This window comes from Peromyscus californicus, unplaced genomic scaffold (assembly GCF_007827085.1).
Source record: "Peromyscus californicus insignis strain IS unplaced genomic scaffold, ASM782708v3 Scaffold_4__1_contigs__length_199733344, whole genome shotgun sequence".
NCBI lineage: Eukaryota > Metazoa > Chordata > Mammalia > Rodentia > Cricetidae > Peromyscus > Peromyscus californicus.
In genome coordinates, this window is record NW_026294562.1 from 25487062 (window position 1) to 25503581 (window position 16520).

General features: G+C 42.2%; 1 protein-coding gene and 1 non-coding gene across 3 annotated transcripts in view; one reads left to right on the forward strand and one right to left on the reverse strand.

Annotated features, from left to right (window-relative positions):
- Positions 1 to 9481, reverse strand: part of Btaf1 (B-TFIID TATA-box binding protein associated factor 1) — a 90038-nt gene extending 80557 nt beyond the window's left edge. The window contains exon 1 of one of the 2 annotated variants that reach the window (XM_052761693.1): positions 9184 to 9480. In XM_052761693.1, coding sequence (XP_052617653.1) covers positions 9184 to 9197 — 14 coding nt within the window. In that variant the 5' untranslated portion in view covers positions 9198 to 9480. Of the gene's footprint in view, positions 1 to 9183 lie in introns of both variants that reach the window. The other variant, XM_052761694.1, reaches the window with a different exon arrangement.
- A 4608-nt stretch (positions 9482 to 14089) lies between these two features.
- On the forward strand, positions 14090 to 14252 carry LOC128095880 (U1 spliceosomal RNA). The gene has a single exon (XR_008213474.1). It is a non-coding gene; the product is annotated as a U1 spliceosomal RNA (small nuclear RNA).
- Positions 14253 to 16520: the final 2268 nt, after the last annotated feature.

Sequence of the window (16520 nt, forward strand, 5' to 3'; positions counted from 1 at the left end):
CAACCCCATTGTTGGTTTTTCTTTTTTGTTTCGTTTTGTTTTTGGTGGTGGTGGGGGGGTCAAGACAGGGTTTTTCTGTGAGCCCTGGCTATCCTAGAACTTGCTCTGTAGACCAGGCTGGCCTCAAACTCACAGATCCACCTGCCTCTGCCTCCCAAGTGCTGGAATTAAAGGGATGCACCACCACCTCCCAGTTCCATTGTTTTTAAGACAAGGTCTCAAAATATAGTCCAGGTTGGCTTAGTACTTGAGATCATCCTGTCTCAGTCTCCAGAGTATTAGGATCACAGGTACTTGCAGTGGTGGTACACACCTTTAATCCCAGCACTCGGGAGGGAGGCAGGTGAATCTCTCTGAGTTCGAGGCCAGCTTGGTTTACAAATTGAGTTCCAGGACAGCCAGGGCTGTTGCACAGAGAAACCTTGTCTCGAAAAATAAAAATAAATAAATAAAATTTAAAAAAAAATTAAGAACCAGGATCTGCTCCAAAAACTACAAAGAGAAACATTGTCTCAAAAAAAAAAACCAAAAAATAAAGAGTAACAAATATTTTTGAAAATAAGGTAATTATATTTGACAACATTCACTGGTTTTGAATCTACTGATGCTAATAAATCTAGCCTGTTTTCAATTCAGAAAAACAATACAGAAGACATGATTCATTTTTGTTTCACCAAACTGATTTCAAACAAATGTCCTAAAAACTGCCATAAAGGGGAAAGGGTATACGGATGTTTGTGGAAGTTCTGCAAGTAACTGTAATATAACCTCTCTCCTCTCTAGATGTTAGCAATATAATCTGTAACAGTTAAACTATTAAAAAGACACAGAAATCTTGTACATTTTCAGATTACAACTTCAGTTAGCAACAACAAAAAGCTACATTTCTACTCTGTGCCTATCTGAAAAGAAAACAATCTCACTGAAATTCTCAGAATTTATTCTCTGAAAAACTGGGGAAGGACAACTGACAAAATGGCTCAGCAAAGTGGTGACATACTCTCAGCTCAGAGTGACTAGCACTAGGACTAGAGGGGCTAGCCCAGGACACAAAGAGCCATGAAATAAATAATCATAAAATGCAATGATCCAGCAATGGTGCTGGAAAGCTGGCTCAGCAGTTAAGAGCACTGGCTGCTTTTGCAGAAGCTTTTGCAGAAGACCTGGATTTGGTTCCAGCAAGCACATGACAGCTCCCACACAGTGGACAGATCACAACCACCTGTAACTCCAGTTCCAGGGGTCTGATGACCTTCATCTAGTCTCCACAGCCACTCCACAGACAGAAAGAAACAGAAACAGACACAGGACACACAAATACACTAAATATATATATTTTTTTATCTTCTTTAAAAAGAAGCAACGATCAGTCAAGTTTGTCCATTTGGGTGCTTTTGTGGCTTTGGGGTTTTTTGTTTGTTTTGTTTTTGGTTTGTTGTTGTTTGGGGGGGGTGGTTGTTTCTTGTTTTGTTTTGTTTTTTCCACTGTGTAGCCCTGGATGTCCTGGAACTAGCTCTGTGGACCAGGTTGGCCTTCAACTCAGAGATCCACCTGCCTCTGACTCCTGACTGCTAGGATTAAGGGTGTGTAACACCACCACCTGGCCATTTTGTTATTTTTTTTTCACATGTAATTAAATAAAGTACAGTAAAATTTAACATAGTGGTTGCCTGTGCAATTTAAGAAATAAGGAGCCAGGCAGTGGTGTCGCACACCTTTAATCCCAGCACTTGGAAGGCGGAGGCAGGCAGATCTCTGTGAGTTCAAGGCCAGCCTGATCTACAGAGTTCCAAGACAGCACTGTTACACAGAGAAACCCTGAAGGGGAGGGGAGGGGAGGGGAGGGGGAGAGGGGAGGGGAGGGGAGGGGAGAGGGGAGGGGGGAGGGGGGAGGGAAGAGGGAGAAATAAATGCTGGTATGAATACTGCACCAAGTTCCTCATATCAAGTTAGTTTCTAAGAAGTTCTCTGTTGTCCTAAAATGTACATCTTCTAGTTCATACTGAGAGTAACATAAAACCATGTTGATGTTTCTTTCTAATCAAGAAAGTTGATTAACTTAAGATGCCATGTAGAACACTCATAATGAACAGGAAGATGTGAACCAAAGTCATGTGCAAGCACAGGTGGAGGATGCTTTGGTTCTGTTATAATTCTAGTACCGAGAAGTATTCCATAAATAGGGCTAATGAATGATGGTGAAAAGGTATCATCAAGCTACGTTACTTCCTTAAGCCATTTGTCTATATTCCACCTCCATCCAACAACTTATACTCTTTCATTACTTACATTAAAGAATTTTTTTAAAAAAAAATAATAAGCCAGGGGCTAGAGATAAATGGCTGGGAGGTTAAGAGCACTGGTTGTTCGTCCAGAGGTCCTGAGTTCAATTCCCAGCAACCACATGTGGCTGGCTCACAACCATCTACAATGAGATCTGATGCCCTCATCTGGTGTACAGGCATACATGCAGGATGAAACACTGTATACATAATAAATAAACAAATCTTTAAAAAAATTAGCTAGACTCTGGCATAAATACATGTGATTTCAAATCATATGAAATTACATCTTTTTAAATGGTTAAAGCAGCAAATTTAGTTTAAATTTGTTTAAACCACAATTAAAAACAAAAGCATGGCTGGGAGTGTAGGTCAGTGTTAGGGGACTTGCCTACCATGCATGTGTAAGGCTCTGGATTTAATATCCAACACAGTAAATTAAAGCAAACTTTGTAAATGTACTTTGAGAAATAAACCAAATCAATAGATTGAAATTTACCAGAGTGAAATGGAAAATCTTCTATAATGCCTCCTCTACTTTTTCCTGGTTGTCTCTGTATTTTCTAAAGAATAGGGTATTTTTAAAAATGTAATTTACAGTATTACTTCCTGTCAATCTTTTTGTTTTGTTTTTGTATTTGTTTTTCGAGACAAGGTTTCTCTGTGTAGCCCTGGCTAGCCTGGAACTCACTCTGTAAACCAGGCTGGCCTCAGACTCAGAGATCCACCACATTTCCAAGTGCTGGGATTAAAGGAGTGCACCACAACCACCCAGCTGCCTGTCAATCTTATAAAGGCTAAAATTAATAGTAAGGGAGGAGGAGCTGCAGGCATAGAACACTTGTATTGACCCACATAAGTAATTATTTCCCCTGTCCTTAGCACTTTCCCACATTAAGGAACTTCCTTTTGTCAGCAAGTAAGCTCAGCACTGAGAAAGCAGACTCAGAAGGCTACAAGTCACCAAGTCAGGCGGGTGGGGGTGGGAGGTACCGCTTCCTCTTATTTGTAGACTAGGCCTGTAGAAACAATGTTTCTCTGAAGTATTAGCAGTCTAGTAAGAATTAACAAGACTGAGTAAAAGTTCTGTTCCTATGTAACAATTTGTTAAGAGACATGTTTCCTTTTTCCTCCCTGAATCTTTTCTGTCTTACAATTCATATATTTGAGGGGGAGGGGGAGGGGAGGCTTCTAAAATAAATCCTCAATGTTGTTGAAATACTTTAGATATTCCCTTTTATGCATAAATTGGAGAAAAATAATATAAACTACATTTCTGAAACGACATAATCAAGGAAAAAAACCCTGCCTGGCTAATAGGAAAATATTACTGTACAACAGTCAACTCAATCAGTTATGGCATAAACAGGCAACCATACCAAAAACAATCCTTTCCTTAAAAACCTCTATCAGGACTGTCCAGACAGCTCCTCTGGTACAGGCACTTACTGCTAAGCCTGCTAACCTGAGTTCAAAGCCCCCGGACTCACATGGTGGAAGAACCAACTCGCACAAACTGCCCTTTAAGCAAATGTGTGTCACCAACACATACAATAATTTCTAATCTACATTAAGGGGGGCATGGTGGTACATGCCTGTAAGCCCAGCAGTCAGGAGGTTGAGGGAAGAGGAACACCAACTGGAGTTTGGCCTGGGCTACATAAGCAAGGCCCAATCCCAAAGAAAGGCAAATCTACAGTAAACTTAGAATCTGACAACCACAGAATCACTACCAGTGAATAAGCCGTAACAAACCCACTAAGGTTGCCTTTTCTGTTCTAATTCCCACAAAGTGAAAGAGACAGTGGAAGAGTGTTTCACGAAGCAAAAAGATGGAATTCAAAGAGTTAGCAAGTATGACTGTTTGCAAGCAACACAAGCTCATACCAAGTACCAATTTGGTGGAGGGGGTGGGGGATGGGGGGGGTGAGGAGTGTAAAAGTTTATGGGGCAAAGTCACATAACACAGTTTAGCTGACTTTCCAGCATCCACATTTTAACAGCAGTTAAACAGTTAATTTGTTTTAAATTCTGACATATATTCTTTCAAGCACCAATGATACTTTGAATTTTTCTTCCAATGATATTTTGCTGAATTTTACAGAGAATTTCAAACTCTGCCTGCGTTTGCAATCTTAAAGTCTCAGTTATTTATGCAAGATTTATATCCTCATCCACAGATCAGAAGCTCACAACTTGCCACAGTCTAAGTACAATAAAGCCAATCCTTATAGCAATGTAAGCAGAATCAAAATTTTTGATCATACAAAATGCAGGGTTAGATTATATACAGTTTACATCATAAAAAGCCATGTTATAACAGGACTTATTTAAAACTATTATGATGGTTTTTGTTTGTTTGTTGTTTTTTTTTTTTTTTTTAAAGATTTATTTATTAATTATGTATACAATGTTCTGCCAGAAGAGGGCGCCAGATCTCATTACAGATGGTTGTGAGCCACCATGTGGTTGCTGGGAATTGAACTCAGGACCTCTGGAAGAACAGCCAGTGCTCTTAACCGCTGAGCCATCTCTCCAGCCCTGTTTGTTGTTTTTTGAGACAGGGTTTCTCTGTGTAGTCCTGGAACTCACTCTGTAGACCAGGATGGCCTGCCTCAGCCTTCCCAGTGCTGGGAATAAAGGCGTGCACCACCACCGAACAGCTTGATAATTTATTTTTTAAAAGCATGATGCTGGGCTCTGCAGTTTAGAGCACTGGCTGCTCCTACAAAGATCCTGAGTTCATCAATTCCTAGCAACCTCATGGTGGCTCACAACCATCTATAATGGGATCTGATGCCCTCCTCTGGCATGCAGGTGTACATGCAGATAAAGCACTGATATATAAAATGAATAAATCTTTAAAAAAAAAAAAAAAAAAAAACTTTCCTATTCTTCCAGAGGACCTGAGTTAAATTCCCAGCACCCATGTCAGTACACTAACAAAAAACTGTAACTCCAGGTCCAGGGAATTTGATGTCTCTGGCCTCCAAGGTCACTTGCACTCACATGCACATATTCCACACACAGGCACAAACAAACATATACATAATTAAAACTAATAAATATTTTAAGCTATAACCTTTACACTTTTATAAGCATATATAACATACCTATAAATATGCAATATGCAAAGTTAAAGTAAATGTTTTTCTTCCCAGCAACAACAAGAAAAGCATAGCTAGGTACCTGACCTGTTAGTGTACCTATAAAGCTAGCTCTCCTGAGGCAGGGACGGGCTGACAGCTAGAGCTGCAGGCCAGCCGAGGGTACATATCCAGAGTCTATAACACAAAACCAAAGGCAGAGTATCTTTGGTAAAGTATCTGCCTGGCATTCACAAGTCTCTCGAGCTCAAACCCCAGTATATAACCAAACAACAAAAACCTATACTTGAATTAGGAAACACTCAGTGAGAAAATGACACATTCCTGTGGTCTCAGTTATGGGAAACTGAAGTAAGAATAGCTTGGACACTAGATTGAGACCCGTCTCCAAAAAGAAAGAATAAGATAAGAAATCCCAAACAGCACAAGTAGAGTTAAACTCAGGAAGAAGACTTCCTGAGCCAAGTGATATATAGGCATTAAGGGACAACTAAGATTGTAATGAGAAAGACTAGAGATGGGAAGATAAGTGTTCCAGAAATAAAGAATGGGAGGTAAAAACATTCTGGGGAGGGAAGATAAAAGTGAGAGAGGTATGTAAGTGCAGAGAACTTGATGCAAAATGAAGCAAGAACCAAGAGATCTACAAGAATTATGGGAATTTGGACTTTATCCTAAAGCAACAGAAAGCCAGCAAGTTTTAAGTAGAAAAATAATAGCATTAAAGTTTGCATTTTAGCAAATAACACATCTGAAGTGATGAATAAATTAGAGACGCCAGCGGGAACAAGTACCAGGAAAAAGACTGTTTGAGCTGGCCAGATTAATCTGCTGCTTCACCTGTTGTTACAGCAGGTGAAGGTATTTGACAGGTTGGCCTCACAAGCCCGAGTTCTATCCCTGGAACTCAAGGTAGAAGGGAGGAAGACTGACCCCAAAAGTTGCCCTCTGCCCTCTACGTGTACACTCACACAAACATCACACGCAAAAATGTTCCTTAAAGAGATGCATTTCAAAAAGAGAGAGAGAGAGAGAGAGAGAGAGAGAGAGAGAGAGAGAGAGAGATGCGTTTCTTTCTGCTTCCTAACTGTGGATGCAGTGTGGCCAGCTGTCTCATGAGCCTACATACCTTCCCCAACATCATCAACTTGACTTCCAAACTGAGTCAGAAGAAAACCCCTTTTCTTAAAAATAAAATAAGGAGGGGTTGCTGTTGCAGATGTCCTGGACTGCAGGACAGAGCACAGACGACTGTGACAATTACAGAAAAACAAAGACTGGCTGCAGGAAGCTTAGAAAGGGAGGGCAGGACTGGATTTAGTGACTGGCCGCATAGAGGGAATGGAAAAGACAGAAAAGTCAAATATTATTCCAGATGTCCTGACAGAGGAAGGAACAATAGTACCAATTTATTTCCTGTTAGAAATGTTTAGATAAAATCTTAAAAATCTAAGGTTTCCCTACAGTTATGCACATTGACACAAAGAGTGCAAAAATATTTTTAATTTGATTCTGGCATATGAGTTCCATTTCTCAAACTATCTTCTGACTTTTTTACACAAAAGTACTTAAATGAGCCTCCATTTCCACAATGCCAAAAAAAATAAAAATGAAGCTATTTAGCACAGACATATGCTGAATGCGTGAGGTCATACCTGAAAAAGTTTGATTTTTCAAATTGGATCCACAAATATTTTTAAAAGTCCAGTACCCCTGCCCACTCCCCCAAACAAACAAGGTATTCCAAAGTGTTCGCTTGAACTTGTATTACTAAGCCAGCCAAGCACAGGAGCAGTTTTTATAAAATGTAACTGACTTTAATTTTGGCAGTGAATTAAAAAAAAAAAAAAAGGAACAACAAAAAGCACTACTCTTTGAAACCAAATAATGAGGACAAAAGCCTTCAAAAGCCCACTCTTTCTTTCAAAAACCGGGTGTCCTAAACTTGAGTCAGCAGATTAGTGTTAAGCAAAAAAGAGGAGTCTTTTGAGCACCGTCATTTTGTCTCTATAAAGCTTCCCAACATTGCACAAATATACACCTACTTTATGAAAGGAAGTACTAATTCCCTTAAATTAGGAAGGACTGATAAAGCAAGGTGACACCACACCTCTAATCCCAGAAACAGAAGAAAGTGGATCCTTCTGAGTTCGAGGATAGCCTGGGCTACATGAGACCCTTGTCTTAAAAAAAAAGAAAGAGAGAGAGAGAGAGAGAAGGAAAAAAGGGAATAAGTGTTATATTGTTTATGTAGCAACACATTTCCTGTGTATATATTTATGCATTTACATAGAAGATAAATTATAAGGTTATCTGTACTTGCAGAAAAAAGAAATGCCACTTGTATTCTCTTAAAGCAATTTTATAGATGCTGAAATAAAAATCTTAGCCGGGCGGTGGTGGCGCACGCCTTTAATCCCAGCACTCGGGAGGCAGAGGCAGGTGGATCTCTGTGAGTTCAAGGCCAGCCTGGACTACCAAGTGAGTTCCAGGAAAGGCGCAAAGCTACACAGAGAAACCCTGACTCGAAAAACCAAAAAAAAAAATCTTTCCCCCACTGAGTGGATGAGTCTGCTTATGAAATAAAAATTAGCCGGGCGGTGGTGGCGCACGCCTTTAATCCCAGCACTCGGGAGGCAGAGCCAGGCGGATCTCTGTGAGTTCGAGGCCAGCCTGGTCTCCAAAGCGAGTTCCAGGAAAGGCGCAAAGCTACACAGAGAAACCCTGTCTCGAAAAACCAAAAAAAAAAAAAAAAAAAAAAAAATTAGATGTCCCGTACTACTGGTACCTAGCAACCCCCTTCACTCAACTCCCATGGGTTTCTCCCACACACTATTTCATCAGTTACCTAGGGAGTTTGTGAGGGATGGGTTAGTCTTTTGTTATAAGAGAAAACTTCAGCACATACTGTACTCAAAGGAATGTGTTCAATTAATTGCGAAAAATGGGTGAAAGCTGTTTATTTTCATCATTTATCTCCTTCAGTCCATTAGGCAAAAGGACTCGATTCTCATGAAGTTACCTCATCGTCCCTAAAGAACTTGATAACTCTTTCTGACTAAACACCGAAAGCCTATCCTCTACTTAAATGTCACCGGGACACCAAAATCATGTCCAAGTTTTCCAACCCGTTCTATCATCAGAAGCCGTACAAGTTAAATGTGTCCAAGTTTTTCTATAATTTTCTTAGAGTTTGCCACAGTGGGCAAAATTTTACAATAATTCCAAATCTATAATATCACTTGGGGGAAAAAAGAGTCATCTGTTTTAAGACTACACGCTGATGACGGAATGCTTACTGCCGAACAAAAGGAGGAATTACACCTTAAGAAAAAATGAGAGTCTATACCCTTAACGCTGTAAATTGTTGAAATTTAGTATAACCATATGGTCTCTTAGATAACAGTATTTCAACCTCCGCCCCCGACAGTTACTACCAAGTTTTGACGTGAAATGGTGGTTGGGGGATCAGACTTAGATTCTAAGAAAGAAGAGACTCGCGTAGAATTCAAAGAGGGAAGAGAAACCAGAGAAGAGAAACGTGGTGGAGAAAAAAAAAAAAAAAAAAGAAAGCCCGTTCGAACGCGCCAAGGAGTCCCATTTAACGAGGAAAAAGCCCTTCTGGAGCCGATTTCTCCGAGTAACCCGAGCCCCAAGCGCCCGCCAGCCGACGAGGGGCGAACTCGGAAGTCCGGCCGGGAGAGAAGCAGCGCGGCGGCCCTGCAGTGAGGCGCCGGGAGCCGACAGCCTTGCCCACGCGCGCTCCCCGTTAGCGGGCGGGCGGCGACACCCACCTGGAGACCGCCATGGCCGGCGCCGGCGGTTCGGAACTCCCGGGGAGGCGACACGCCGCGCCGCTCGGGCGCCCGTTTCCCGAGCAGAGCGGCGCAGGCCCAGGCCGTGGGGCGCCGGGCAGCAGGCGGCGCGGCGTGTAGCGGCCGGCGCGGGCCTTCGGGCATGGGCCGCTCAGCCTGAGCTCGTCCCCCAACGCCACCGGCCGGGGATCCCACACACGGGCGGAGGCGGCGCCGCTCTGACCCGCACCACTTCAAACCGGGTGCCCCCAGCCCCGCTCTCGGCTGACGCAAACGTCGGGACGCCGGACTTAGCGTCAGGGCGCCGGAAGTGACGTCATTCGCACGTGGGGCCGCGCGCCGTGGGCCGACTCGCGGAGCGCCGCCGCGTCCGGCCACACCTGGAGCTGGTTCGCGGTGCGGGATCAGGCGAGGACGCCTAGTCGGGGAGATGAGGGGGAGAAATGCAAAGAGGTCTCTGCTTTCCAGAGCAGGAGGAAGATGACCCAGCTAGAGTTCTGGAAGTCCAAAACCTCGGTTTCTAAGGGCTTGCCATCCTGACCCTACCCCTCTAGGCTGTTTGCAAACAGGAACGAACCCTGGAGGAATTTGAGACTCCGGCCCAGGTCGCGATGCTATGGGCGGGGTGAAGCCAAGGAGGACCTGCAAAGGGCTGGGTGGGGTGGTGCACGCCTATAATCCTAGTACCCGGGAGGCTGAGACAGCAGATTGTGAAATTGGAGGTCAGTCTGGGCTACATAGCGATTTCCAGGCCAAGAATTTGCTGTGGTTCCGCGAGGAAGAGAGCAGGGAGGCTCAAGTGTATACCATTATTTACCAGAAGTTCTGTATAAATGCTGAAGGGACTGCCCATGATTTTTGCCAGGCCTTTCTTCCTCTCTTCCTTCCTTCCCTCCCTCCTTCCTTCTACTTACTGCTAAGCACTCCTCTGTTGCCTACTATGGCCTCTTACCACCTTAAAGTTTATTTTGATGCCAGTAGTCAAACTAGTATTTCTCTGGTTTCGGCAGGCCCAGTTTATAGGCCACTGACAGATTAATCTTCAAAAGGCGCATGTCATGTCACTCCTCTGCTTATAAAACATGCCCATTGGCTTCTCATTACCTTTTTAGAAGTGATGTCTCAGTCCTCGGGTCTGTCATCTGTAAAGATGAGAAGCACTGTAGAAGGCGGTGAAAACCAAATGAGGTCATGTATCTAGAAAAGCTCACAAGAACTTGAACTATAAAGTTAATATGTATGGGAAGAAATAAAGCAAATACCTGCTAACGTGCTGTGCGGTGGCTTACATTCTCTCTTACAATCATAAGACAAGGCTGTAAATAATGTGATGTTTTTGCAGTTTGTTATTTGATGGTGCTGGGCCTAGAATTCAGGACTTCACACGTGCTGTCACTGACTTACATCCTCAGCCTGTAAAAAAAAAAAAAAAGTTTGAATCTTTACAAGTGAGGAAAGGAAGCTCTAAAAGTTTAAATAATTGTCTAGCTCCAAGACAGTAATAATATTTATTTTCAATTCATTCAGAGGACCTAGGTTCACTTCCCAGATCCACATTGGTGGCTCACAACCTTCTGTAGTTACAGATCTAGGGGATCTGATGCCTTCTGACTTATGTGGGCATCAAACACACATGTGGTGCACATAGATACACTGCAGGCAAAATCTCATATAAATGAACAAAGGTTTTGAAAAAAAAAAAGTAAACATAAATGCAGAAATGTTTTCCTAGTACCTGAAAGGAATGCTGGAAAAGAGAGTGACAGAGACCTGTTCTGAACTTGGTGATTAGGGGAAAACAAAGGTGTTTAAACTGATAACTATATGACATGAGGTAGCTAGCTATGTAAAGATCCTAGGAGCTCTCTAGGTAGTGAGTACACCTAAGATTAGTCCATTCTGATGGGAGGCATAAAGGGGGCTTGTAAGTAAGGAATTTGGATTTTTACACTAGGTGTAGTAAAGAGCGTTTTAAACAAGAGAGTGAACTGATCTGTTGTAGAATATTATTTTAAGATGTGTTACATTTGTTTAATGATGCAGAGATGTGTTGCATTTGTTGAACTCTGTGAAGCTGTGTTCCTTTGCCTGTCTAAACCACCTGATTGGTCTAATGAAGAGCTGAGCAGCCAGGCAGGAGAGGCTGGCAAGCAGAGTGAAAAGGAGGAAAGGAGGACATCAGGGGCCAGCCACCCACCTACACAACCAGAAATGGAGTAAGAAAGAAAGGTATATGGAATAGAAAAAGATAAATCCCAGAGGCAGAAGGTAAACAAGACACTTGAAGAAAAGCTGGCTATAAACAAGCCAAGATAAAGCCAGGCATTTATAAGTAAGAATAGGACTGTGTATTTATTTGGGAACTGGGTGGCAGACCCCCCCAAAAAGAGTAAAAGAGCCAAAGGAGGAAAAAAAAACAACCAACTATACTGATCTGATTTACATTTTTAAAACTCTTTCTCTTTAATATCAAGGATACATAGGTCTGTAGTCTAAATTAAGCTTTGAAGAGAGGAAAGTACTATTGCTATCAACTTGGGTTTTTCCAAAGGTAATCAGTTGTTTTTTGTTTGTTTGTTTTAATGGTGTTTGTGTGGCACATGCCCACAGAGGCCAGAGAGTTGGATCATCCTGGAGCTGAAGTTACAGATGATTAGGAGCCTCCTGAGACTCAAACTCAGGTCCTCTGGAAGAGTAATATGTGCTCTTAACTACGGAGTCATGTCTCCAGCCCCTTCAACTTGGGAGGATAATGCAAGCGTCAAATGGTCAAATATATTCTATAGGACGGACTTTTCTTTTTCTTTCTTGGTTTTGGTTTTGATTTTTTTTCAAGACAGGGTTACTCTGTGTAGCCCTAGCTGTCCTGGAACTCGCTCTGTGGACCAGGCTGGCCTCAAACTCAGAGATCCACCTGCCTCTGCCTCCCAAGGGCTGGGATTCAAGGTGTGCGCCCCCACCGCCCAGATAGACTGACTTCTTTTTTTTTTTCTTTTTTTTTTTTTTTTGGTTTTTCGAGACAGGGTTTCTCTGTGTAGCTTTGCGCCTGTCCTGGAACTCACTTGGTAGCCCAGGCTGGCCTCGAACTCACAGAGATCCGCCTGGCTCTGCCTCCCGAGTGCTGGGATTAAAGGCGTGCGCCACCACCGCCCGGCGACTGACTTATTTTTAAGTCCTTTCTCATCACACTTAATAGTTATGTGTCCAAAGAAATTTTATAAATTCACTAAGTTTCAGTTCTACATCTGGGAAGTGAAGACAATAATGGTACTCAGAGTTGGTGGAGACTCAATGAGAATGCACAAACATTTAACCAAATGACTGCCATTGAGTGCCATTGAGTAAGCACTCAAAACTATTAACACATTGACCTTCGGTGCTCGTGGCAGTGCTGGTGATGGAATTCAGGGCCTGGCTCATGCTAGGCACATGCTGTGGCACTGAGCTAACCCTCCATCCCTGACTACCCTTTTCGTTAACAATATGACCTTGAGCTGCTCACTTAATGTCTGTATCACAATTCCTGCACTGTGAAATGGGGATAATAACACTAGCTCACAACTTTTGGCAAATGTGGTTGTCTTAAGTTACAGATGTGGGGATTAAAAAGTAATCTAGTCCATAGAGCTTTTATGATGCCACACCCCAGCAGCTTCTAGGTCAAGGCCCTTTAATCAAATGTATTTATAGTTCTGTGGCACACTGACTTTTAAAAGCATGGCACTACTAGACCTATACATTTCTTGAGGATCCATGTATCCCCAATTTAAAGCTAATGGCTGTAGGAACACACTCTTTTACTGGAGATCATCCTTATGAAGATGCTACCTGAGGGCTGGAAAAGATGGCTCGGTGAGTAAAGGCACTTGCCACCATGCCTAACCTGAGTTCAGTCCCTGAGACCCAGGTAGTGGAAGCAGAACACCAGCTCCTGCAAGTTATCCTCTGACCTTCGCTCGTGGGCCGCTCACACACCTACACAAACAAATAAATAAATGTACTTTTTTAAAAGAACATTAAAAAAAGGCTGGGCTTGGTGGCCCACTCCTTTAATCCCAGAACTTAAGAGGCAGAAGAAGGGTCTGTGAATTCAAGGCCAGCCTGGTCTACATAGCAAGTTCCAGGCCAGCCAGGGCTACATAGTGAAGCCTTGTCTCAAAAAAAAAAAAAAAGAAGAAGAATATTCACTAGAACACTGTATATACTACATAGAAAACCTGGAAATGATCTGAATCTGTAGTTTCATATCCATCTAAATATCTACCTCTAATTTTATAATAGAATCCCAAAAGCAGTAAAGTGAATAAATAGGATTTATGGACAAATTATAAGGAGAAAAATTCAAAATATTTCAATACTTTTACTATATTTGCTTTAGATAAATTTCTACAAAATTATCCTTTACTTCTTTCTAATCCCATCTATCCTCCTCTGTACCATTCCAGAAATAACTGTCACTATGAAGCTTGAGGTTTTATAAATATATATGTATTTTGTGAGTTTTTTTTTTTTTCTTTTTCAAAACAGGGTTTCTCTGTATGGCCCTGACTGTCCTGGAATTCACTCTGTAGACCAGGCTAGCCTTAAACTCAGAGATCTGCCTCCTGAGTGCTGGGATTAAAGGCGTGGGCCACCACCCCCAAGCTATAAGTTATTTATTTGCTCATTTGTCAGGGCCCACAGAGGCTACCAAGTAAGGCCTTACTCAAGGCCAGAAAGTCTGAGCTTGCTTTACCCAGTAGGGCTGCATGATGGGATGATTTGACCAAGGGCGTGGGTACCAGGTGTTTTCAAGGGTCTACACTTGTTGGTACTTTATACCTTGACCTTGAGAGGGGGAGGTCTTTTGTTTCTCTCCTTGCTGATGTATAAAAAGCCCATCATCATATTTACCTGGCAGGGGAGATACCATGATCACGAAGGTGGTTTTCCCAGGGCGAGGCTTATCCATTGCACTCTGGATGTGCTGACCCCTTGATTTCCCCAAATGCGGGAAACTCGACTGCATAATTTGTGGTAGTGGGGGACTGCGTTCCCGCTCTCCCCTAAATAATAAATAAATAAATAAATAAATAAATAAATAAATAAATAAACCCATCATGATTAAACTCGGGGTGACTGGGTATTGACCCACTGCCCTCCCAAAGCTATCCTGTGTTTCTCTCCTTTTCTTTGCCTATATTTCTATCTAATACTTCCTCATTCCTCTCTCCTCCCTGCAAGAACCCTTCAACAGGTTGGAGCTGGTCTACACTCATTCCTTTTTATTTTTTCTTTTAATCTGTGTGCGTGCGTGTGCGCGTTTGCGTGCAAGTGCATGCCTGCCTCCTCCAGCACAAATGTAGGTCCAAGAACAACCCTGGATATCAGTCCTTGACTCTCATCTTGTTTGAAACAATATCTTTTTGCTGTAGTTTATGCCAGGCTTGCTGGTCTACCAGCTTCTGGGAGTTCTCCTTCCTCAGCCTCTCTTCTTGCCACAGGAGTGCTCCAATTACAGGTGTGGTACCAAGTCAGGCCTTACATGGGTTCAGAGATCTGAACTCAAATCCTCACACTTGCATATCAAATACTTTCCCAACTGACCTGTCTCCTCATCCCTATTTACTTATTTTTGAGAGAATCTTACATGTAGCACAGGCTGTCTTTGAACTTGCAATCCACTGTGGTCTGTATAAAATTGCTTAACTAATATTTCCAGTACATGAAAATCCAGAACAGTTAATAGTTCAGCTTTCCCAATTCTAGTTAATATCCATAAAGGTACAGTAACTATGCTGGTGTGAGTTTTCCCATATATGGACATAAGCAAGTACAGAATTATTACAAGTGGGTTAAAAGAATTCACCCCACAGTTATGATAACATGTTCATTACCCCTGGAAGGAAGCTGAGTGGAGAATAAAATGCAGTATGAAAAAGGTAATCAAAATGTAAACATTATCTTTTGTTTAAACTTGAGACAAAGTAGCATTAATCCCAGGCTGAGCCCGCAAATCCCTCACATTTAGGAGGCAGAGGCAGGCAGATCTCTTGTGAGTTTGAGGCCGGCCTGGTCTACAGAGCAAGTTCCAGGACAGCCAGGCAGAGCTACACAAAGAAACCCTGTCTCGAAAAACAACAACAAAAAATAACCCAGGCTGAAAACTGCTCAAACTGGTGGCTATCCTGTCCCAGCCTCTTAAATTGTAGACATGCACCATCATTCCTGGTTTAATCACTGAAGTCATTAACAAACTTTACCTTCTCATAAACTGTGAAGACTTTTGGGTTGCTAAGGAAAATGGTAACTGGGCCAGCAAAATGACTCAGCTGTTTAATCCTGAGAACCCACATAAAAGCAGAAGAGAACCCACCTTGCAAAGTTGTCTTCTGACCTACACACACACTCTGTAGCATATATGCCCAAACTCACATGCAACATTAGGGGCTGGAGAGATGACCCGGTGATTAAGAGCAGTTTCTACTCTTGCTGAGGATCAAGGTTGAGTTCCCAACATCCACATTGGGCAACTCACAATTACCTGTAACTCCAGTTCCAGGAGACCTCACGCTCTCTTCTGGCCTCCAAGGGTACCAGGCACATATAGTGCACATAAATACATGCAGGCAAAATTCTCATTCACATAAAATTTAAAAAAAAAAACAATGTTAAGATATGTACTTCATGTTTTCCTACTCCCGTCATGATATTTGGAAATGGTGTTTGCCTTGAACTCCATCAAAGTTAAAAACATGTCTGCACCTCAGAACATGACTAACAGTGAAAACATTCCATTCCACAGAATGCAAGGGAATATTTCCAAATCACATATCTTATAAAATGTTAATATACAGACCCCCAACTTCTCAACAACATATAAGCAAAGGACTTACTCAAGAATCATTAGAGAAATGCAAACCAGAACCGCGGTGAGATATTAATGCGCACCCATACAATGGATATGAGTAAGACAAGTGATGGCAATGAATAGAGAAACTGGGATGTGTGTGCCCTGTTGATGGGAATGTAACATGACGCAGCCACTGTCGGAGGTAGAATGGCTGTCCTCAAAACATTATAAACGGAGCTTTAAAAGCAGGAACTTGATCATTTGCAAGCCAGATATTTGCAAGCCAGAGTCATAACAGCATTATTGATACTAGCTGAAAGTGATAAGCATTCAAGTATCCACCAGCGGATGAATGAATAAGCAAAATGTGGTATATAAATACAATGCATATTATTTAGCCTTGAGAATGAAAGGAATCTAGAGACATGCTACAATCTAACTGAATCTGGAGGATATCGTTTTAAGTGGAGTAAGCCTGTCCTAA